This window comes from Tamandua tetradactyla, chromosome 5 (assembly GCF_023851605.1).
Source record: "Tamandua tetradactyla isolate mTamTet1 chromosome 5, mTamTet1.pri, whole genome shotgun sequence".
Lineage (NCBI taxonomy): Eukaryota > Metazoa > Chordata > Mammalia > Pilosa > Myrmecophagidae > Tamandua > Tamandua tetradactyla.
In genome coordinates this window covers 192,756,832-192,780,960 of record NC_135331.1, presented here as the reverse complement: position 1 = coordinate 192,780,960, position 24,129 = coordinate 192,756,832, and the positions used below count along the sequence as shown (strand labels likewise).

The window sequence follows — 24,129 nt, the reverse complement described above, 5'->3', positions numbered from 1 at the left end:
GGAGGCAGGATGGCAAAAGTGGCCAAATGTTAAAATTGGTACCTCTGGGTAACTGGAGGGTATGGGTATGCTGGAGTTTTCTGTATGGAATTTGTATTATTTCACAATCTGTCCTGTAAGACTGAAATTAAAAAATAAAAAGTTAATTAAAAAATTTAAAAATAAAAAAATTAATAAACTAACAAAATGAGTGTAGACGCTGAATCATTATATTGATATTTCTTTTAGCCTCCAGTACCTCAGAGCAACTAGAAATAAAAACCCAAAATTGTGGAATTGTAACCCATCAGACCTCCAGCAGCTCACGCCTCTGCTCGCACCCAGCCCCAGCGGGGAGGCCCCGCCAGCCCCGGCCCTCTCCAGCCTGCGGCCTCCCTGCCGGCCCTTGCCGACCAGGCCCCTGCGCTGCTGCTCCCCCTCCTGGGACGTTCTGCCTAGGAGTCCTCACGCCCCCAGCACCCCATTTCCTCTCACTCCTTGTCCCAGCACCCCCTCCACATCTGCCACCCTGCAGAACTTGTGCTCCTGCCCCGAGAGAGGATCCTCGGTGCTCCCCACCCTCCTCCTCATACTTATTTATGAATAGTTCCCCACAGTAGTACCGTCTTCTAACATGTTTAATTTCCTTACTCATCATGCTTATTGTCTCTTCTGTCTCTTTCCATCAGTTCCCACTAGAATGTAAGCTCTGAGGGGGAAAGACTGTTGTCTGTTTTATAGTCACTGGAATACGCCCAGGGGTTGGCTGAGCAAACTCAGCAACCACCCACCACAAATGCAAAGGAGGGTGAAGTTTCTAGAAGAGGAGAGCGGAGGTAGTCAGGTGCTGGCCATGCCGCTGTCCGGGAGTGAGGGCCGAGCGGGGGCTCTGGACGTGCGGGTGAAGGCCTCCTGGGCAGCAGCACGGCCAGGCACTGGCCCCAGTCCCCGCCCGGCCCTGCGGCCGCTGTGCGCACCACAGCCTCCTCCCGAGAGCTGAGCTAGTAGCCGTCCCACACCCAGCTGATGTGCGGACAGAGCGAGCTCATCTACAAAACACACTTCTAACAGCGACAGCAAGTGAACCCGTAACATCAGGAAACCTAAAGTATCAGGAGAGGTAAAACGGGAAAGATAAAAAAGTTCTGGAAAATAAAACTGACCATTCTGACTTTTCCTTTAAATGCTTTTCGTTTTCGGGGGGTGGAGGTAGGGGGCAGAAAGGACCAGTGATAACTTAGCAGACAAGAAGGGCCCATGGTTTTCAATTCCAGCATTGACAAAACACTGAAATCTCCATTTCACTTTAGTAAGATGTCATTTTCTATTTAAGCAAGAAACAAGATGTTTGGGTCTGCTACGGCTGCTGGAAATGCAATATACCAGAAATAGAATGGCTTTTAAAAAGGGAATTTATTAAATTACAAGTTTACGGTTCTAAGGTCATAAAAAATATCCAAACTAAGGCATCCAGGGAAAAATACCTTGACTCTTAAGGCGGATGGGTCTGGAGTGCCCTGTCAGCTGGGAGGGCAGGGAGCAGCATCTGCTGGTCCCTTGGCTTCTGGTTTCAAACAGCTTCCCCAGGGCACTTTCTTTCTGCATCCCCAAATGTCAGGGCCTCATGTTGGCTCTAAGCTTTCTCCAAAATGCTTCCTCTTTTAAAGGATTATAGTACACTAATCAAGGCCCACCTGGAATGGGTGGAGTTGCATCTCCCTCTCATCAAAGGTTAATGCCCACAACCGGGTGTGTCACATCTCCATGGAAATAATCCAATCCAAATTTCTCACCCGAAACAGCAGGTCTGGCCCCACAAGATTGGATCAGGAGTAAACTATGGCTTTTCTGGGGTACACAAAGTTTCAAACCTGGCACATAAGGGAATCATAAAAGTGGCTCTATTCTGTTAGGCTAATTAACTATTTAGCAAAAGGCAAGTATGAAATATTTTGCAAGCGTTCTTCATGACAACTTACAACATGAGTCTTAGGGAGTTAATTCTAACTAGAGTGGAATGCAGTAATCATGAACTCATAATTTATGGACAGAGCTGCAGTTCACAGACAAGGAGCCCTTAGCAAGCCCTGAAGTGATATTCCCTAAACAGGATATATCTTCAGTAATAAAGATTGGAAACAGACCAGAATCTGCTCAGTCTGATATATTAAAACATTAGCATGATCTCTGTTTGCTAGAGAATTTTTTTTGTTTGGAGATATATTTTTTCCTAGTAGAATTTATCTGAATTAGTCTCGCCATTCAGCTGGAGCAGGTGGTACCTTCCTTCTCTAATAAAAGAAAGGACTGCTCTACTGAGAAAATAAATGAGAACACCAAAATTGGATATCATTTCAGGTAAGATGAAGAAGCAAGGCCCAATTTTCCAAATGGAGCTCTTGGATTGCCAAAATCGTCCCTCTAAAATTATATATTAAAGCTAAGGCAGGTGGGGGGCCGTATTTTCAGGTTGTGGACCCCAGATATCCTGCTGCCCTTGCCCATAGTCAAGTCGTGTGCTGGTTTGAAATTATGCGTGTCCCCTAGAAAAGCCATGTTTTAATCCTAATCCCATTTTGTAAAGGCAGCCCTTTCTTCTAATCCCTATTCAGTATTGAATGTCTGAAACTGTAATCAGATCATCTCCCTGGAGGTGTGATTTAATCAAGAGTGGCTGTTAAACTGGATTAGGTGATGACATGTCTTCACCCATCTGGGTGGGTCTTGATAAATTTCTGGAGTCCTATAAAAGAGGAAACATTTTGGAGAATAAAGGAGATTTAGAGAGAGCAGAGCAGAATGACATAGCCACGAGAAGCAGAGTCCACCAGCCAGCAACCTCTGGAGATGAAGAAGGAAAATGCCTCCTGGGGAGCTTCACGAAACAGGAAGCCAGGAGAGAAAGTCAGCAGATGACACTGTGTTCATCATGTGCCCTTCCAGCTGAGAGAGGAACCCTGACTGTGTTCACCATGTGCCTTTCCATATGAGAGAAGCTCTGACTGTGTTCACCATGTACCCTTCCAGCTGAGAGAGAAACCCTGAACTTCATCAGTCTTCTTGAACCAAGGTATCTTTCCCTGGATGCCTTTGACTGGACATTTCTATAGACTTGTTTAATTGGGACATTTTCTCAGCCTTAGAACTATAAACTAGCAACTTATTAAAGTCCCCTTTCAAAAAGCCATTCTGTTTCTGGTATATTGCAATATACCAGAAAGCTAGCAAACTAGAACACCCTGTCCAAGGCGCCGTGCCATGTGAAGACAGGAGACACGGCTGGTAGGAGAGCTTGAGGAGACGCGGGAGACAGGGACACAGCTGCCAAGGCTGAGGGAGGGGACCTCATGGGGACAGCGGCCTGCGGGCCCCTCGCCAAAGCAACGCTGCCGGCCCTGGGACGCACTCTATGCTTGGCGACAGAGCGGCACTTTGTTTGAAAGTTATTTTTGCCTTGAACAGAACAGGGATGGGGGGCTTTGCATTTATAATCGCACCTAATGGGGCTGAAGTATCAGTTATGCAACAAAACACTGAAAGAGAAAATAGGAAGTTACACGCAGGAAATCAGACTTTGAAACAATACATTAGTGGCAAAAACCCCAGTGAGCAGGACTTCTCAGGACTGCCCTGGTGGTCACTGGAGGGTGTGGGGCCTCCCTCCGGCCATGGTGGCACCAGGACGGGTGGCAGCGTGAGGGTTGCCCTGGTCACTGCGGCCTGGCCCTTGGGACCAAGTACAGAAGACGCATCCTTGAGGGCGTGGGGCGCGCGGTCAGGCACCTGGTGGCCGAGCCCGGAAAGCACAGAAACCCTCCCCTCAGGAAGCACCCCACCCCGTCTACCTTTCACTAAGAAGTGTGCAAACAGTGCACTCCAAAGAGTGCCCGGACGTAGGGTGCAGGGCACCCAGATGTCCTCGACACGCAAGGCAGACAGAGCCACATGCTGTGAAACTCGTGTTAGTCAGAAATCTGGGGGTGAAAATCACTCACGGACAGTTCCGAAAGATAAAGAACATATTCTTCTTTAACTTCTATCAACACCTGATTACGGCAAGAGGAATAATGGAATGCCAATCATATTAAGGTGAGGACGTCTGTAATTAAAGATATTTCCTTATTATCCTTTCCTATCTTACCACAATACTCACAACTTCTGTGGTAAAGTATGAACAGGCTGCATCTCAGATGGAGGAACCGCTTATCCCACTGGGAGAGTGAGCCGCCCTCCGGCACGTGGCCGATTTCCCAGTCTCATTCCTGTCACGTGTGCGGACGGGACTCCGTGTTTTATTCCCGTCACGTGTGCGGACGGGACTCCGTGTTTCATTCCCGTCACGTGTGCGGACGGGACTCCGTGTTTTATTCCCGTCACGTGTGCGGACGTGACTCCGTGTTTTATTCCTGTCATGTGTGCGGATGTGACTCCGTGTCTCATTCCTGTCACATGTGCGGACGGGACTCCGTGTCTCATTCCTGTCACGTGTGCGGACGTGACTCCGTGTTTTATTCCCGTCACGTGTGCGGACGTGACTCCGTGTCTCATTCCTGTCACGTGTGCAGACGGGACTCCGTGTTTTATTCCCGTCACGTGTGTGGACGTGACTCCGTGTCTCATTTCTGTCATGTGTGCGGACGTGACTCCATGTTTTATTCCTGTCACGTGTGTGGACGTGACCTGGAGCCCAAATGAGGAGCATAAACCAGGAGCTCAACCGAGCTGGCTGATCGACCCAGGCAGCAGCTGGTCAAAGGGGGTGGGCATCTTTGACACTCATTTTCATAAGTGGAAAAGGTTCCCTTTTCCCTTTCTTTAATTTGGTATAATATTGGTTTTTAGTCATCACTGCCCCTACGTGAAATGTACATATTGGCGATTTAATATCACCAATATGGTTATAAAAAGACCATATGTTGATATGGGGATTAAGTGAGGCAAATCTCAGAGTTTTGGATGACCCCTCGGCCTCCTTTCTCTTTCCTCTTCCTGGGGCCTCCCCCAGGCCAGCTGCAGCCCTCCCCGAATCTCCCCGTCAGGGTGACCATGTCTGGCCCATCCCTGCTCCATTCCACCCAAGACCAATCAAGCAGTGGGGGAGGCACTGAGTCCTGGCTACTGCTGAAGTCTGCAGAAGCTGCCGGAATGCAATATACCAGAAATGGAGCTGCTTTTAAAGAGGGGAATTTATTAAGTTGCAAGTTTATAGTTTTAAGGCTGTGAAAATGTCCAATCTAAGGAATCCAGGGAAAGATACCTTGGTCCAAGAAGGCCGATGATGTTCAGGGTTTCTCTCTCAGCTGGGTGGGCACATGGTGACGTCTGCTAGCTTTCTCTCCCAGCTTCTGGTTTCATGAAGCTCCCCCGGGGGTATTTCCCTTCTTCATGGCTGCATTGGTTCTGTTGACTGTTAAGCCTTTTCCAAAACAGTTCCCTCTTAAAAGGCTCCAGTAAGCAAGCCCACCATGAATGGGTGGAGACACGTTTCCATGGAAACCATCTCATCAAAAGTCACCACCTACAATTGGGTGGGTCACATCTCCATGGAAACAATCAAAAAAAATCCCACCCAGAATACTGAATGAAGGTTAAAGGACATGGCTTTTCTGCTGAACTTGATAACTTCAAAATGGCACATTCAACACTTTGGACCCCCAAAAGGCATGTTCTTTCCAAATGGAATAGACACTCATTATATAATAATATCAGAGAGCCTTAAACCATTTCAGTAAGAATACAAATACAATACAAAGTCAGAAACAGTACAAAATGTCATCAAAGTCAGCTACAGGCATGGTCACTCCTGGACAAAATTCTCCTTCTGTAATACTCAGAACAACTTATTTGTTACCAAAATACAAAAAAGGAACAGTCATAGGATACATATTGCCATTCCCACAAAGAAATTGGAAGGAACACAGGGGCCACTGGACCCAAGCAGTTTTGAAAGCTCCATTAGATTTCAAAGTCTAAGAGTCATTTATCTTCAGGGCTTTAGAAAGCAGCAGTCCCACCCTTTTCAAGGGCCTCTACAGTGGCCCACCTCTCTCCAAATGCAACCCTGGGGGACACTGAGGAGACCACCTTTTTCTCGACTCCACCCTCTCCAAGCATTGGGGCTGCACCCAGGCTCTCTGCCATCTCCGGGGCACATGCTCAACCCCTCCATGTGGTGGCAGCCAGGCTCTCCCCCAACCCCAGGGAATGTGCTTCACCCTCTCCAAGGCCTGAGGTGGCATGACTCTTCCACTGCAATGAGGTGGAAGGCCCATCCTCTGACTGGGGCAAACTCATCCTCTCTGTATGCTTGGGTGGGGTCTGCTCCTTTGGCCTGTGGTTTCTTGATTTCAGATTTTAGCTTCCATAGTTCTGCCTCTGAAGTTATTTTTCCTCCAATGTGTCCCTTTTCTGCCCCTCTTAGTCCAGACTGGCAGTGGTTCTGTTTATAAAGATCCTGCAACACTCTTGTTGGTTTCCTATGTGATAGGCTGGGGTTATGCCCATCAGACAGAAGGATTTTCCACGGATCCTTCCTGGATAACTTCATCTCGAATCCTGGTTTTCTCTGAAGTGGCTGACTGGTTCCATATTTAGTTAAATGGGGCACTATTCTCTGGAGCTCATATGGGGCACTATTCTCTGGAGTCTCACTTCTTGGAAGCCCAGAGTCTTCCAGACCATCAATTTCTGGTTTCTTTGACCCAAGAGTTCAGTTCTCAGCTTCTTTCCTGTCAAATTTCACTATAAGCTGCAAGGAGAAACCAGGACATACTTTTCACATTTAATTTGGAAATCTCTTCTGCTAAATATCCAAGTTTGTGGCTTTTAAAATTTGCCTTCCATCTAAAACTCATGGTCAATTTTGCCAGATTCTTTGCCACTTTAAAACAAAGATCACTTTCCCTCCAGTTTGCTATAACACACGCTTCATTTCTGTCTAAGGCCTTATCAGAAGTATCCTTAGAGTCCACATTTCTATGAACAGTCTCTTCAAAGCATTCTACCCTGCTCTATCAAGCTCCTCACAACTCTGTCAAAATCTTCCCCTTATCCATTTCAACAGCAATTCCAACATGTAGGTATTTGAAAACTGCAGCTGCACCCCACTCCTGGTACCAAAATCTGTTTTAGTTTGCAAAAACTGCCAGAATGCAATACACCAGAAATGGAATGGCTTTTAAAGACAGGAATTTATCAAGTTGCAAGTTTACAGTTCTAAGGCCATGAAAATGTCCATATTAATGCAAGACTATGAAAATATCCAAATTTAGGCATCCAGGGAAAGATACCTTGGTTCAAGAAGGCCGATGATGTTCAGAGTTTCTTTCTCAGCTGGGAGGGCACACGGTGACATCAGCTAGCTTTCTCTCCCAGCTTGTTTCATAAAGCTTCCCCAGGGCATTTCCTTCTTCATCTCCAAAGGTCTCTGGCAGTGTGGACTCTATTGGTTCTGGTTGCTCTTAAGCTTTTTCCAAAATGGTTCTCTCTTAAAGGGCTCTAGTAAACAATCCCACCCTGAATGGGTGGAGATACATCTCCATGGAAACCATCCAATCAAGAGTTACCACCCATAACTGGGTGGGTCATATCTCCATGGAAACAATTTAGAAAGCTCCCACACAGCAGTACCGAATGAAGATGTACATAATAGCTTCAAACCAGCACAGGTCCCCAACCAGTAGGCTCTGAACTGGACATGGGGAGCTGAACCCCACATCCCGCACCTGACCTGCAGAATCCCAGGCTCCCTGCCACACCGTCACAGGTGCCTGCAGACTTCCTATCTCCCTGCCATGCCATCACAGGTGCCCGCTGGCTGAGGTCACACTGTCACAGGTGCCTGCAGACTTCCCATCTCCTTACCACACCGTCACAGGTGCCCACTGGCGAGGGCCCTGACGCCGGGCCTCCTGCTTGTCAACTGCTTTGCAGATGGGAAAGTAAGGAGCAATGAAAAACAGAAACGCTAACTGCCATGTAGTTATCATTTTGGATGGATGTGAAAAAAAATGGGTGCTTTCCATCTTCTGTATAATAACAGTAATAGTAATACCTATATAGCAGCAAATGTGCATAGGTACTACTCTAAAAACTTTTATTGACTATTAATGCACACAACCACCCCCTGAGGTCGGCATTCTTTATCTCCAGATAAGGAAGTGAAGGAGAGAAAAAGAGCACACAGCAAGTGAATGGATTTGGATGCAAGGTAAGTGAGAATACAGATACACTGAAAAGAAGATCAGAACGATGATATTCAAACACTTCACTATTTACTTTAAAATCTTAAAACTCTAAGACTATTAATCATTCTTAAAATATAATTGGATATACTATTATAGTTCTAAAATCAACATAAAAATTACTTTGGCAGCTTCTAGCATTCTAAAACATCTGCCTATAATATGCTCCATTAATTTTAAATCAAGTGATAATTATATTTCCATAGTAAATGAATTTCATAGAAGGAAATGAGAAAGCATCCATAGATTCTATTTATACATAGAAAAAATTAATCAGAAAATCCAAGCTGTAAAATAAATCCTTCTCACTTTTATACTATTAGATCCTAATTAAGTAAAATGCTGGCTGGGATTTTCTGAGTTTTCTAGACCAACTCTTTATTTGAATATACATTATTTCTCGATCCTTCAATGTACTTTCTGCTGGAGCACCTGTAAGTCTTACCATGGGGTTTTTAGAAGGCCTTCCCCCGAATCCCTATTTATAAACTTGCTTTCAGCACTCCCAAACTTGTTTAAACTTGAGACTTCAGGAAAAGAAAAAAATAGGAACCCTTTACTCTAGCATTTTCTCTAACATTTATAATAGTACACCTTTAAGCAAGTAATAAACAGAAACACAGTTGCTAGAGTGACAGGCCTTTTTTTTTGTTAAAATTTTTTTTTGGTTAGAGAGTTGTAGGTTTACAGAAAAATCATGTGGAAGTAAGTTCCCATGTAACTCCCGCCCACACACGCAGTTTTCTTTATTATTATCACTTTGCATAAGTGAGGTACCTTAGCTACAACTGATGAAATATATTAAAATTGTACCATTATATTCTACAGCTTACACTACGGTTCACTGTGTTTTTTTTAACAGTCCTATTTTGTAAAATTTTTTTCTAGTAACATATCTACAACCTAAACCGTCCCCTTTCGGCCACATTCAAACACACAGTTCAGGGTGGCAATTGCATCCACAACTGCATGCCACCACCGCCATCCACTGCCAAACTCCCCAGTCACCCCAAACGGAGACTCCGTGCCGACAGAGCGCTAATGCCCCACTCCCTGCACCCTCCACCCACCGAGCGCCAATGCCCCACTCCCTGCGCCCTCCAGAGTCACGTGGGTCCTAGCCTCTGACTCCATGAGTTTGCTATTGCAATTCCTTCATCACTGAGATCATCAGTGTGCTCTTACTGTGTATCAGAGATGCTTACTGCACTCAACATGATGTCCTCGTGCCTCACCCATGTTTCCACATGTACCAGGACCCCATTCCTTCCCACAGCTGAAAAATGCTGCATTGCACATATGCGCCACGCTTTGTTGATCCGTTCATCTGTTGATGGAAATGGGTTGCTTACACCTTTTGGCAACTGTGAATAATACTGCTTTGAATATTAGTGTACAAATACAGTATTTCTCAATCCTATCCAAGCCCCTGTTTTCAATTCTTTTGGATGTAAACCCGGAAGTTGGATTTCCAGAACCCATGGCAATTCAATCCTTAAGTTTCTGAGGAACCGCGGTACTGTCTCCACAGCAGCTACTCCATTTTACATTCCCATCAACAAGGAACAAATTTCTCCACATCCCTCCTACACTTGTTATTTTTCACTTTTTAATAGTAGCCATTCCATTGGGTGTGAAATGGTATCTCATGATTTTCATTTTCATTTGTCTAATGTCTGAGGATGAGCATCTTTTCATGTGCTTTTGGGCCACTTGTATATCTTCTTTGGAGAAATGCCCATTCAAAAATCTTTTGCCATTTTTTAACTGGGTTGTCTTTTTGTTTTCAAGTTGTAGGATTTCTTTACATATTCTGGATATTAAACTCTTTCAGAACTCTTTCCTTGTCCTCAGCATTTCACAGTTTGAGTATTAAGCTACTTTGTGTCTGAGCACGGTCATCTTGTCTTCGAGTTTATCCTGATTGGGGTTCATTCGCTTTCTTGAGTGTGTGTATTTATGTCTTTCATTAAATTTCAGAAGTTTTCTGTCATTATTTCCTTAAATATTCCTTCTGTCTTCTCCTTTGGGTATACTGGTATCCTTACTGGTGCCTGAAAGCCTCTCAGGCTCTGTTCATTTGTTTTATTCTTTTTCCTTTCTGTCCCTGAGCCTGAATCATCCCAATTGTCTTGTCTTCCAGTTCACTGATTCTTTCTTCCGCCAGCTCCAGTTTGCTTCTGAGAGACTCTGGGAATTTCCAGTTATTGTGGTCCTCAACTCCAGTCTTTCTGCTTGGCTCCACTTCCAAATCTCCATCTCTTTATTAGGATTTTATATCATTCATTTATCATTTTAGAACTGATATCATCTAGTTCTTTTTCTGTGTTTTCCTTTATTCCTTGAGCATAGTGAGATTTTTGTAAAGTCTTTTTTAAAGTCTGCTATGTCCAAAGCCTGGTATTGTGCACTGATGGTTTCTGAATTTTTATCTTGTTCCTTTGGATGGGCCATCATTTCCTGTTTCTTGTTCATGTTGTAATCTGGGGTGTATACTGTACATTGTAATATTTTAATACGTTAATAACTCTGGGATTTAGTCTCTGATCTATCTGTTCCTTAATTATTCAGCTAATTATATCACAGAGATTTGCTTTGAGTGCTAGGAGCTATAAAAACAACAAAAATAGCAAAATATACCTTTCACAATCTTTTCAAATTGGTATTGTGTTGGCTAGTGCCCTCTTTCAGAATTTAGCCCTCTTACCAAGATGATCAACCCAAAATAAAAGTGAAGTTCAGGGTTCTTTCTGTCTCTTCTGAGCCTACGTCTTATCCCGGGCCTCTGCTGGCTCACGGCCTTAGGAATCCCCTCGTCTACAGGAATCAGAGTGTCCCCTCCACTCTATGACACAGACATGCCCCCTCCAAGGTGCTCTACTGCATGTCTCACAGCTGGCAGTCCTTTGCCCTGGGTGACTTCTGCTGTGCTTACACTGCTTCAGCTTTCTGCAATTTACTTCTTTCTTCAGGGCAAGTTGTGGGAGGGCACGCCAGAGACAAGCTTGTTCAGTGTTTCTGACTGACACCTGATGCAGCAGCACCAACGTGCAGCCTGGGGTATGCACAGGGGTTACTCTGTTCCCCCAGAACAGGGCCAGGGCTACAGTGGCATGCAGGCTGCTCCACAGCACACAGGTGAGAGGACAGCAAGCTGCCACAAAGTTCTCCTACCTGTTTTTTTTTTTGGCATGGGCAGGCACTGGGAATTGAACTCAAGTTTCTGGCATGGCAGGTGAGAACTCTGCCACTGAGTCACGGTTGCATCACCTTCTCCTACCATTTTTAAAGTTGTATTTTGTTGATTTGGCACTGGCCCAGTCACTGTATCCCTTTAACTGTTGTCTGGAGTTTTGAGGGAGAAGGCTCGGCCCTTTTTACTAGGTGTCAAAGACTGTGTGACTGCAGCACCCTGGGGCACCCTGTGCCACCAGTCCTGAACTACAGGCCTTTAAGCTACGATTAATACCGCCAACTCGCCATCTGGTACATGGGTGAGCCAGGTGCTCCTCGTTTGCCTCAAGTGGCAAGAGGAATGGCCACAAAGGAAGGCGACACAAGTGCTAATAGTACAGGACACTCCACAAAAGCCCCCAAGAGAAATGCTGCTCTGCCTCTGGCCCTGGGTTCCCTTCCAGGAGGTGCTGGCATCAAGCAGAACAGAGAAAGAAACTCAACTCGTTTCCACAAAAGTGTGGTTCATTTATACTGAGCAACCACGTGAGCTGGAGAGATGGCAGGTGGACAGTGCCAGGACGCTGTCGAGCTTGGAGCTCAGCACTGAGTTCCGGACAGTGCAACTCCTTGTTTACAACTCAGTCTGTTCCCATATAAACTCATTCTTTGCCTGCCCAGTGAACCACTCCTAAATTTCCCCGCAGAGAACGCATGCTGTTGACGGCACAGCTGAGACTGCGTTTGCATATGGCTTTCCTTCCTATAAGGAAACAAAGGGGCCCCAAAACCGAAACTTCTGCAAATGGCTCCTGAGATGCTCACACTCAGCTGGCCTCACTCATCCTGGTCAAACTCCAGCCGTGCTCTTGACCCACCACCATCGTGTGGTCTCTCAGCTGTCAACACACGACAGCCTCCCCTCCCTGCTGCATCTGTTTCTGTTTTGCTCTTTGGAACATGTTATCCTAAATTCACTGACATAGCCATTTTATTTCTATGAACTAAAGATTAAAAATAAAATATATCTCACCTCGAGATTTTTCATCAAAGATAGTCTATACATGTATAAATCAATCCACTGTTTTCCTCCAAGGATGCAACAGCCCTCCCTTCTAATCAGTATATCCCAAAATTAAGTAAGTAATGCTGGCAAGCCATAAGAAAAAAAATATTCAGGACCCAAAGAATGAAACAGAGGAGAGTGGGGCTGCTCTGTAGAAGAGTATTCAGAAATAAGCTCATAGAAAAATCCTAGCAAACAATTTTACCTTGTCCCACACAGTAGCCTAAATACTCCTAAATTATGATGGAGCACATTCTGCTTTTATTAAAAGCCTCCAGTGCAAATAGATGGAACCATTCACCTAAACTGGTTAGATTACAGACAGAACTTCAGACTTAACCATAGCCTCAGGTGCAGTCTGAAGACCTGGACACACACTGCAGAGCATTTTACCTGCACCCACAGACAGCACCAGCTGCAGAATGTAACTATTAGCAAGAAAGGCCTGTGGCGTTTCACAGCTCACCCTGTGCGTCTATGTCTATTACTTGCTTCTCTTCCCACATTCTTTTCTCACAGTCTGCTTGTCCCCTCCCGCTGCCTTCTGTCCCCTGCCCTCACTGCCCCTCTCACACACACACCACTCTCAACAGAAAACCTCATTCCATGCTCCACAGCCCACCCCGTCCAACTGCCCACACCACGGCAGGACCCTGGGCCCGGATGGATCATGGTTTTTCAGGTGCTCACTGCATAAAACAACGCCAGGGACTAGCTGGTGAAAAAAGATCAGTTCAGGTGGCACCACAGAAAACCCTCCCATGGACAGTAACGATTGAATTCTCTCCTCCACCCGGCACAGACCCTTCTCACCATGCATCATCACCTGCCGCAGCGGACCACAGGACCTGACACCTCCACAGCGGACCACGGGACCTGATGCCCCCACAGCGGACCATGGGACCTGACACCTCCACAGCGGACCACGGGACCTGATGCCCCCACAGCGGACCACGGGACCTGACACCTCCACAGCAGACCAGGGGATCTGATGCCCCCACAGAGGATCAGGGGACCTGATGCCCCCACAGCAGACCACGGGATCTGACACCTTCACAGCAGACCAGGGGACCTGATGCCCCCACAGCGGACCACGGGACCTGACACCTCCACAGCAGACCAGGGGATCTGATGCCCCCACAGAGGATCAGGGGACCTGATGCCCCCACAGCAGACCACGGGATCTGACACCTTCACAGCAGACCAGGGGACCTGATGCCCCCACAGCGGACCACGGGACCTGACACCTCCACAGCGGACCACGGGACCTGATGCCTCCACAGCAGGTCACAGGACCTGACACCTCCACAGCAGACCAGGGGACCTGATGCCCCCACAGCAGACCACGGGATCTGACACCTCCACAGCAGACCACAGGACCTGACACCTCCACAGCAGACCAGGGGACCTGATGCCCCCACAGCAGACCACAGGACCTGACACCTTCACAGCAGACCAGGGGACCTGATGCCCCCACAGCGGACCACGGGACCTGACACCTCCACAGCGGACCACGGGACCTGATGCCCCCACAGCGGACCACGGGACCTGATGCCCTCATAGCGGACCATGGGACCTGACACCTCCACAGCGGACCACGGGACCTGATGCCCCCACAGCGGACCACGGGACCTGATGCCCCCACAGCGGACCACGGGACCTGACACCTCCACAGCGGACCACGGGACCTGATGCCCCCACAGCGGACCACGGGACCTGATGCCCCCACAGCGGACCACGGGACCTGATGCCCTCACAGCGGACCACGGGACCTGACACCTCCACAGCAGACCAGGGGACCTGATGCCCCCACAGCAGACCACGGGATCTGACACCTCCACAGCAGACCACGGGACCTGACACCTCCACAGCGGACCAGGGGACCTGATGCCCCCACAGCAGACCACGGGACCTGATGCCCCCACAGTGGACCAGGGGACCTGATGCCTCCACAGCAGACCACGGGACCTGACGCCTCCACAGCGGACCAGGGGACCTGATGCCCCCACAGCAGACCACGGGACCTGATGCCCCCACAGTGGACCAGGGGACCTGATGCCTCCACAGCAGACCACGGGACCTGACGCCTCCACAGCGGACCAGGGGACCTGATGCCCCCACAGCGGACCACGGGACCTGATGCCCCCACAGTGGACCAGGGGATCTGATGCCCCCACAGCAGACCACGGGACCTGATGCCCCCAGAGGGAACACGGGATCTGATGTCCCCACAGTGGACCACGGGACCTGATGCCCCCACAGTTGACTAGGGGATCTGATGCCCCCACAGCAGACCAGGGGATCTGATGCCCCCACAGCGGACCAGGGGACCTGATGCCCCCACAGCGGACCAGGGGACCTGGTGACCCCACAGCAGACCAGGGGACCTGGTGACCCCACAGCGGACCACAGGACCTGACACCTCCACAGCGGACCAGGGGACCTGATGCCCCCAGAGGGAACACAGGATCTGATGTCCCCACAGCGGACCACGGGACCTGATGCTCCCACAGTGGATCACGGGACCTGATGCCCCCACGGTGGACCACGGGACCTTATGCCCCCACAGCAGACCAGGGGATTTGATGCCCCCACAGCAGACCATGGAATCTGATGCCCCCACAGCGGACCACAGGACTTGATGCCCCCACAGTCATCCATGGGATCTGGGTGGTTCACCAAGATGCTAGGCAAAATGGCATCAGGCGCATCGTGCGGCAGGGTGAGGGGACACGGTGAGCACTGACTGGGGCCCAGCTTCATGCAGACCGTCCACACCATAGATGACAGGGACACCCCCTAGACCCCAGAGCACCTGCAGGTTTCCGGAGCCCAGCAGCTTCCCCAGGATGCCAGGGAGCAGTGCACCCTTCCATGCACACTTCACCCAGGCAGCCCCCTCGGAACTCAGCCAGCACAGGGTGGGGGTCCTATGCTGAGCGGCACTCAGGTCGGGTCCATCCACCGACTTCACCCCAGAAACCACTGCAATGCGCTACAGTGTTGTGCAGGGAAGCTGCTTTTACAGCCACAGTCATAGCATACATTCTACAATGTGTTTGCCTTTTTTATAGTTTTACACAGTCCTCGTAAGTACCCATTTTAATAGCTGTGTAAACTATTGCTACGATTAACATATGATTAACCACGGAGGTGGAAGTTACTTCTAATTTGCCCCATTCTAGAGAATGCTGCAGGAAACATTTTTTCTGCATAAAGACTCTCCTCTTTTGACTTATTCCTTAAGGACGACCTCAGCAGCAAGGACGCCTTAGTTAAAGGGTCTGAATACGTTGATCCTTTTTCTGTGAACTACGTAATTCACAGCTAAAAGGGTGTAAGCACCATCCGTGCCACTGAGAGTCCTTCCAGCACAGGGTCACCCCAACACCTGCGCCTCTCACCACAGGGACTGGGGCACGAACCGGCACCATCGTTTAAGAGGCCGGCCACAGCAGCGTTGTAATGGACAGCGTCCTTCGACTGGGAATCCCACCGTGAGGACCTCTCCTCAGCTGTCCTGACCGTCTCCCTCACGCCCCCCCCCCACCAAAACGGACAAGGATATGCACTGCGGCTTTTTTTCTGGTAGCAAAGAAACAGAAACCAGCCCAATATTCACCCATGGGGGAGCTTTTAAACAATGACACACCAAATAATATACAGAGAATGATCCTATTTGTCTTAAACTGTATGCATGTGTGTTGTGTGTATGTGTGTATATGTGTGTGTCATATGTGTGTGTATATGTGTGTGTTGTGGGTGTGTGTATGTGTGTGTTGTGGGTGTATGTGTGTGCTGTGGGTGTGTGTTCATATGTGTGTGTTGTGGGTGTGCATGTGCGTGCTGTGTGTGTGTGCCATGCATAGGAAAAGGTCTGGAAGGACACACTAGCCGTAGTTACAACTGAGAAACTGCACTGGGACGAGAGGTTTACCAGGGTGGTGATGGAGAAGAAACTGAATATTTACTCTGTAGGTTTATACGGATTTTAGTTGTTACAGTGAACATACATTCACATAATGCTTTCATAATTAAAATAAAAACAAAAATTAAGTGCTTTTAGTGAGGCAAACCTTCACCTCGCTCGTCTCTCTCACCCTACGTTTCACTCCCAGCCGTGGCAGCACGGAGGCCAGCCGCACGCCCATAGCAGCCTTCCCTGAAGACCGCGCCCTTCACACAGGACGACCCAGAGTCTGAGCCTAGAGGAGACCTACTGCTAACAGAGGAGAAACAGGGAAGCCAAAAGCTGAGAAGAAAGAGAGTGATGCTTTCAAACAATCTATATTCTATACCACCAATCACGAAAAGGTCAATCAATGAAGCATTTAACGTGTCATTTTCACATTGGTTTCCCTTTCACAGATGAGGCAGTGATGTGCCACCTAAGGAGACGGATGCCGTCTATATTCCAGCTGGGGTCTCCAAGCACACGCTCTAACAGGCCACCTGGACCACAACCCCTGGCCACTCACTTAATAAGCACCAAAAGCCAACCTCCTACGTCCCGCTCCAGACCTGAAGGCAGACGTGGAAACCTGCAGTTTCAGCAGCACCCAGAAGACTCTGGAGTCTCGTAAGACCGTAAGTGTCAGAAACACTGACTGTCATCATGTATGAAAGGAGTTCTTCTGAAAGGCAGAAGAAAACCATTCTTATTTGTCTTTCTTAAATATAGTAAGATACAAAAGTTTCTAAAGAAACTTTAGCCTAAACAAAATGCAATCTGATTTAGATTCGATGCATCATTTGGCAGAGACTGCTTCTATTTTGCTTACCACTCTACGCCCAGCACCCGGCACCCAGCACATAGTAGGGCCTCAGTAAATACTGGTTGGATTTATATGGTTTGGGCCAGGCAGGTTCTCACACAGAGAAATTGATGCGAATGAGTGGAGTTAGGCAGTGGAGGGAAGCATGAGGAGGAGGAGAGATGGAGACAGGCCCTACAACTAAGGCAGATGAGGCCTCGCTTAAGTCACTTCACCCTCCGAAGTCTCAGACCCCACATGAAAATGAAGGGTCCAGTTCTGAGATTCCGGGAAATTAACTGCCAACAAATCATGGAAGTATGGCCTGAGATGGTGACATACAGAGACTAGACCAGTCTCTCCTGCGATCAACGACCTTGGGATTTCTCATTTCAAACTTAATATTGCAAAGAGGAAAAAGGCATTTTGAAACGGGGCCTGCCTCACTGCTCGTCTGTCATTCTGGGTCTAAGCGTGAAACCGCTGGGCAAGACGGCAGCCACACGGAAGCACAACAAGAAAGACAGCGAGTAAAGACGTGACTGTCAGGACACAGACGTGTAAATTATCGCTCCAGCTCTCAGAACTGACTACTTACATAAATTACCATTTTTCTTAATATTCTGGAAATATTAAAATAAACATATGTTATGTTTATGTTAAACACAACAAAAAGCATGCAAGATAATCACTTTTTCACTTGGAGAAGAACAGGTACCTTCTGGAGTCTGGGGCCCAGGTCAGGGTTTCCAGGCAGCAGGCCTCTGACTGCCCGCAAGGCCATCAGAGTGACTGGGGAGGCACGGCCCCTGGGCTCCAGTGGGATGAGGCCCGGCCTGGGCTGCGCCTTATCTAATCCGGACCTACTGTGGGGAAGCTCTGCCTCTGCAGCTTCAAGCAGGCCAGTTAAAGTTCACTCTGTTCTCAAGAACATTCTGTGTCCCTATCCATCACGTCAGGCACCACCTCATATACTGCCCTGCCTTCTCTAGACTTCTGCTGTCAAACAGTGTAAAATGAACTTGCGCTGGCTTCTCGTGGTCACTGTCATTGAGCTGAGTCAGGCAATGACCCGCCCAGCCCCCACTTTCTCTTAAACTCTGTGCTGTGTTTGTTCTCAGTCTCCCACTGCCCCTTCTGACCCTGTTTGAACAGTTGCTTGAGTGAACTCGGCAGCAGAGGACATCTTTCACAACAGACTTTAGAAAGTTCGTAATCAGAGGATGGTACATCATCAAAACCCATGTGTTAAGGACCAAAAAGTCTTTCTGAGCATAGAGACAGTAAACACAAAACATGCCAAAATTAGAAAAAGGTCTCCTTACTAATAAGCATGACCTTCACTTCTAGAGCTGCGAATCCACCTTCACTGCAGCAGAGGTGGATGGAGAGCAGGGGGTGGGTGCAGCCTGCAGCCCATGTCCCAGTGCAGGGGTGGGTGCAGCCTGCAGACCGTGTCCCAGTGCAGGGGTGGGTGCAGCCTGCAGACCATGTCCCAGTGCAGGGGTGGGTGCAGGGGTGGGTGCAGCCTGCAGATCGTGTCCCAGTGCAGGGGTGGGTGCAGCCTGCAGACCATGTCCCAGTGCAGGGGTGGGTGCAGGGGTGGGTGCAGGGGTGGGTGCAGCCTGCAGATCGTGTCCCAGTGCAGGGGTGGGTGCAGCCTGCAGACCATGTCCCAGTGCAGGGGTGGGTGCAGGGGTGGGTGCAGCCTGCAGCCCATCTCCCAGTGCAGGGGTGGGTGCAGGGGTAGGTGCAGCCTGCAGACCGTGTCCCAGTGCAGGGGTGGGTGCAGCCTGCAGACCGTGTCCCAGTGCAGGGGTGGGTGCAGGGGTGGGTGCAGCCTGCAGATCGTGTCCCAGTGCAGGGGTGGGTGCAGGGGTGGGTACAGCCTCCAGACCATCTCCCAGCCCTGGCAGCTCAGAGCTGGCCACCACAGAGCCGCCCCACAGGAGGACAATGGGCTGTGGGGGAGGCCAGGACCCTTGGGAATCCAGGAGAAACCCCCTGGAGCCAAAGAGGTGGTTGGGCTCTGCGGGGGAGGGGTGGCCTGGGAGGGCAACATTCACCTAAGGTGGGAGGTGACAGGCACGTCCTGAGCCTTGTCACTGACCGTGCAGGGAGCAGGCCACTGGGCTTGGCCCTGGGGTGGGGTTCCTCGCTTGCCATCCTGCCCAGTGCCTGGAACACTTGCTCCAAACGCTCATGGAGACTGCTGCTGAGAAAGCAAGGTGCTCCTTGGGGACCCAGAGAGAGCCACAACGAAGAGGAGCAGGGGGCTCTCCCACCGTGCAGAGCTAGATGCGGGCACAGCACTAGGGTGCCACAGCTACAGGGAAGGCCGGCAGAAGGCAGTGACCACAGCGAAGGAGCAGCCAGACGCGGCCCAGGGGTAGCCACGGCTACTGGGGGGCAGGAGACAGGGCAGAGGAACGGGGAGGGCACACGGGGGTCGGGGTGCCTCGGCAGGGGGCACAGCATCAAGGCGCGCTGAGTCGCAACGGCCCCCACAGGGCACTGGAGCCCTCCTGGTGCCCTGGGAACCGGGGGTCAGGAGTCGGGAGGGCCCAGGGACAGAAGGAGGAGTCGAAGCCGCTCGGCATGCCAAGGACCACGTGGCCCACATGGAGCCCACTGCGATGTCCACCCACGGCGCCCGACCCGCAGCCTAATGAGAGCCGGGCTCACCTGCTTATGGAGCCCCCGCGCTTTGGACAACTTCATGAAGGTCAGATGAGGCCTGAAACTTCTGCTTTCTCCAGCCAAGATGCCCTTTTGTTGAAATGTCCTCTTTGCAGCCTCTGAAGAAAATAAAAAGAAACAAAGGTGCTACTGCAATGTAGTTGTCTTTAATCACAAAAATGCCATTTCAAAAAATAAACTTCTTTGCAATAGAAACTACTTTATATACATGTTTGATACATTATTTAAAGAGAGAGAGAGAGGGGAAAAGTATAAAACATGTAACAAACACTATATGACAGCTAAATTTCCATGCTGTCAAACTTTGAGTTATGGACTCAAAAGCAATAATTTAAAAATGGAATATCTAGGCGCGGGGAGACTGGGCTGCAGCGGGGCGTGACAGCGGGCCAGGAGGTCGCTAAGGGAATATTGGAAGATTGAGTCGCGTTGTGACATGACCTGGTGCATGTTTTCGCATTCCCTGTGGCTGCTGCGGGGACAGGGTTCCGCAGGGAAGTAAATGAGGACGCGGGAGACCAGCCCCTCGCCCCTCGCGCTGCTCCACGTGGGGAGCCTGGCTTCCTGTGCAGAGGCTGTGCACGCGCGGGGGACGTCTTGGAGGCAGAACCAGCAGGACTTGCTTTAGGAGAGGACGTGAGGTGTGAGGGTATTAGTGTGACACCTGAGACTCAGACTTAGAACACTGGAGCTATGAAACGCAGCACTACCTCCTTCAGTAACTGTTAAAAAAAAAAAAAGCAGAAAAAGTGATCAAGATTTGCCTAGAGATATGAATGAAGCTGGTCTGGGCATGACTAAGAGTGATGCAAATATTCTAAAAAATGATTGTGGTGAGGACTGCACAACTATGGGGTGGTATCGTGAGCCATTGACTGCGTAATGTGGGTGGATTTATGTGTGTGGAGATTTCTCAATACAAATTTGTATTTTAAAAAGATATTTTGAAATCCTAAGCCCCAATATCTTTATTTGAAAATCAGATCTTGCAGATGTAATCAAGTTAAAATGAGATTATAGGGGATTAGAGTGGAATACGGTTAGATTTTTGATGTCCCTATTGTTGAGTGAAATTGGAGAATAGCACATGCAATATAACCCTATTCATATAAAATCATAAACATATGTAAATTTATGCATTTCTTCTACTCATTCAATAAGGCTTTGTGAAAGCCTCCTAAGGAGTTTATAAGCTTTACTGGCACTGGGCAAGTTTCCAAACAGAAGCCACTAACACGTTTGGAAGATAGAGGAGGGAAGTTTCTCTCCTGACTTCATTAGTTTTCATTTGGGTCAGGCTGGAGTGCCATGAGGCCTGTCCTGTTATACCAGAGACTACAGGGCAGAACCCAAAAAACCAAATGCATCCTACACATATGTTTGGGGACAATGTTTAAATAAATGAAATGCAAAGTCAACGTTCAAAATTTTATATCATAATACACCCTCCAACTTCACTAGGGGAAAATAGAGATTTAGCAATACTGAGCCCATATCCCCCAAACGCCATCACGTGGTATGAGCTGAGAAGCAGCTGCCCCTTCAGTGGGGTCCTGTGCCCTCCAGTTCTCCTGGGCCCACCTGGGACCCTTCCATCAGTCCTGCCTGGTCCAGCAATGGTCGTGTTTTGACTTATAGAGAAAAAGACGCAGGTGACTCTGGTGAAAAAAAAAAGAACCATTCTCCTAGTGGGGAGGACTCTGCCAGTGAGCAATGCGTGGGAAAACCCACGAGTGGGAGCTGGGGACCCGGGTTCCCAGAAACCACCTGCAGCCCAAGCTCCTCCTGCACCTCCTCTGCCCCTGCCAGACGACCCCAGCACTCAGGTGCTTTCCAAAAACCATCAGAGAATTGCTGGGGGTGAAGACGCTGAATTCTTTTCACCTTTGCTCACTAGAGCAAATGCAGATCAGAAAAGTTCTGAAGCTGAACCGTCACCACCTGTAAATGTGTGTTGAATTGGCCACGAGGTGGTCCGACTTGCCCCAACCAATGGACTGAGCTCTACGGGGCACTGCCCAGACTCGTCTCCCATGGAATTTTCTGGTGCCCGGTTCCCCTGCAGAGGGTCAGCTGGTCCAGGCACCGTGGGCTCGGCTCTGTTCTTGACTTGGCTCATCTTCCTTGGATGTCAAACAAGGGCAGCCACCATCTATTAAGGATTTATTACGTGCCAAGGTCTGCGCTCAGCATTTCTATCTGAATTAGAGATGATCATTGTACCAACTCCTTTAGGTAGAGACAGATTCAGAGACAAGGAACTTCCTCCAGGTCACCAGGCCTGAAGTGGTAGAGGAAGAATTCCAAGGCATGTCTGCTAGTCCACTGGACTATTGTGCTCCCCTGTTCAGGCATTTGATAATAAGCTGCTGCATATAATGCTTTGTAGTAAAATCCTCAATTCAGAGACTGCTGGTAAGGTTGGAGGAGCCCTTAGGGCTGGGTGTTCACTATGTTTTCTCAACACAGAATTTGTTATTCCAAATAAACTGTACAAACCAAATAAAAAAAATGGAATATCTAATAAATAAAAAAATTTTTGGCTGATACCATACTGAACTTTACCACCACATATATAAGGACCAACCTTAATAATCCTTAATATCCACAATCCTTTCAGTTTATAAATTTATGAACTCACTGATCTATGAAAAAATGTATATTTATATATTTAATAAGGTCTGGAAGCTTCTGTATAAAATATTTAACTGCGGTCATCTCTAGAGGATATAGTCATAGTTAAACTTTCATTTTATTTTTGACTCTTCTTTATTTTCCAAATATCAGCAAAGTACATATTTTATTTATAATCCCTCTCTCCCTCTTTTCCCCACTCTGTTCTTTTGCCTCTCTCTTTTCATTGCTAATAGTGAACCTTTGCAAACAAAAAAAATCTTTTTAAAATGGTCACTCTTGAATATCAACTAGATTAACAATTATCCAAAATTGAAAAATGAAACCACAGGTCACTCATCAATACAGTGAAATGCTCCTCCTGAATCGTGGCTTCTAATCGCTGTACTGCCTCCCTCAAGGCCCCCATCTCCCACAGTGAGTCTGAACTCCTCAAAGAGACTGCAAAGCCCTCCCGTACCCTGGCCTCCTTGCCATCATGTCATCAGCCAAGGAGCCTCTGACTTCTCAGCAGAACCTCCACTGCTATCAGCTACCGTACACTACCTATGACCTCTGTGACAAGCTGAAACAACAAATTAAAGATATTCAAACAAACATGCTAAATCAAATCAACAAATTGAAGGAAGTTATGGCAAAACACATGAGGGATATAAGTAAGACATTGAGTAAACAGAAAAAAGAATTCAAAAATTTGAAAAAATAAATCACAGAACTTATGGGAATGAAAGGCACAATAAAAAAGATGAAAACCACAATAGAGACCTACAACAGCAGATCTGAAGAAGCAGGAGAAAGGATCAGTAAACTAGAGGACATGACGTCTGAAATCCAACACACAAAAGGACAGAGAGGGAAAAGAATGGGAAGATAGGAGCAGGGTCTCGGGGAATTGATGACAACACGAAACACATGAATAGACATGTTGTGGGTGTCCCAGAAGGAGAAGAGAAGAGAAAAGAGGTAGAAAGTCTAATGGAGGAAATAATCACTGCAATTTTCCATCTGTTATGAAAGACATTAAATTACAGATTTGAGAAGCACAGTGTACCTACCCCAAACACAACAGATCTGAATAGATACTTATTAATATGATTGACAAATGTCAAAGATAAAGAGAGAATTCTGAAGGCAGCAAGAGAAAAGTAATCTATCACATACAAGGGAAGCTTTGTAAGACTATGTGTGGATTTATCAGCTGAAATCATGGAGACAAGAAGGCAGTGGTATGATATATTTAAGATACTGAAAGAAAAAAACCACCAAGCAAGAATTCTCTATCTGGCAAAACTCTCCTTCATAAATGAGAGGGAGATTAAAATATTTTGAGACAAACAATGAGTATAGAAATGAAGACTATCAGTAAAGGTAAAAAGAGAAAAAATTAGATATGACATATACAATCCAAAAGACAAAATGTTATAAGAAAATACTGCCTTTACAGTAATAACATTAATGTTAATGGATTAAACTCCCCAATCAAAAGACTAAGACTGGCAGAATGAAATAAAAAACAGGACTCATCTCTATGCTGTCTATAGACTCATTTCAGATCCAAGGACAAAAACAGGTTGAAAGT

General features: G+C 47.9%; 1 protein-coding gene across 8 annotated transcripts in view; it reads right to left on the bottom strand.

The window, feature by feature from the left end:
- AKAP7 (A-kinase anchoring protein 7) overlaps nucleotides 1-24,129 on the bottom strand; it is a 162,959-nt gene that overhangs the window by 78,580 nt on the left and 60,250 nt on the right. For all 8 annotated transcript variants that reach the window (XR_013176455.1, XR_013176456.1, XR_013176454.1 and 5 more), the window contains one exon: nucleotides 19,902-20,014. Coding sequence is in view for 2 of the 8 variants with exons in the window: in XM_077162903.1 (XP_077019018.1) it covers nucleotides 19,902-20,014 (113 nt within the window). In the remaining 6 variants the exon portion in view is untranslated. The remainder of the gene's footprint in view (nucleotides 1-19,901; nucleotides 20,015-24,129) is intronic.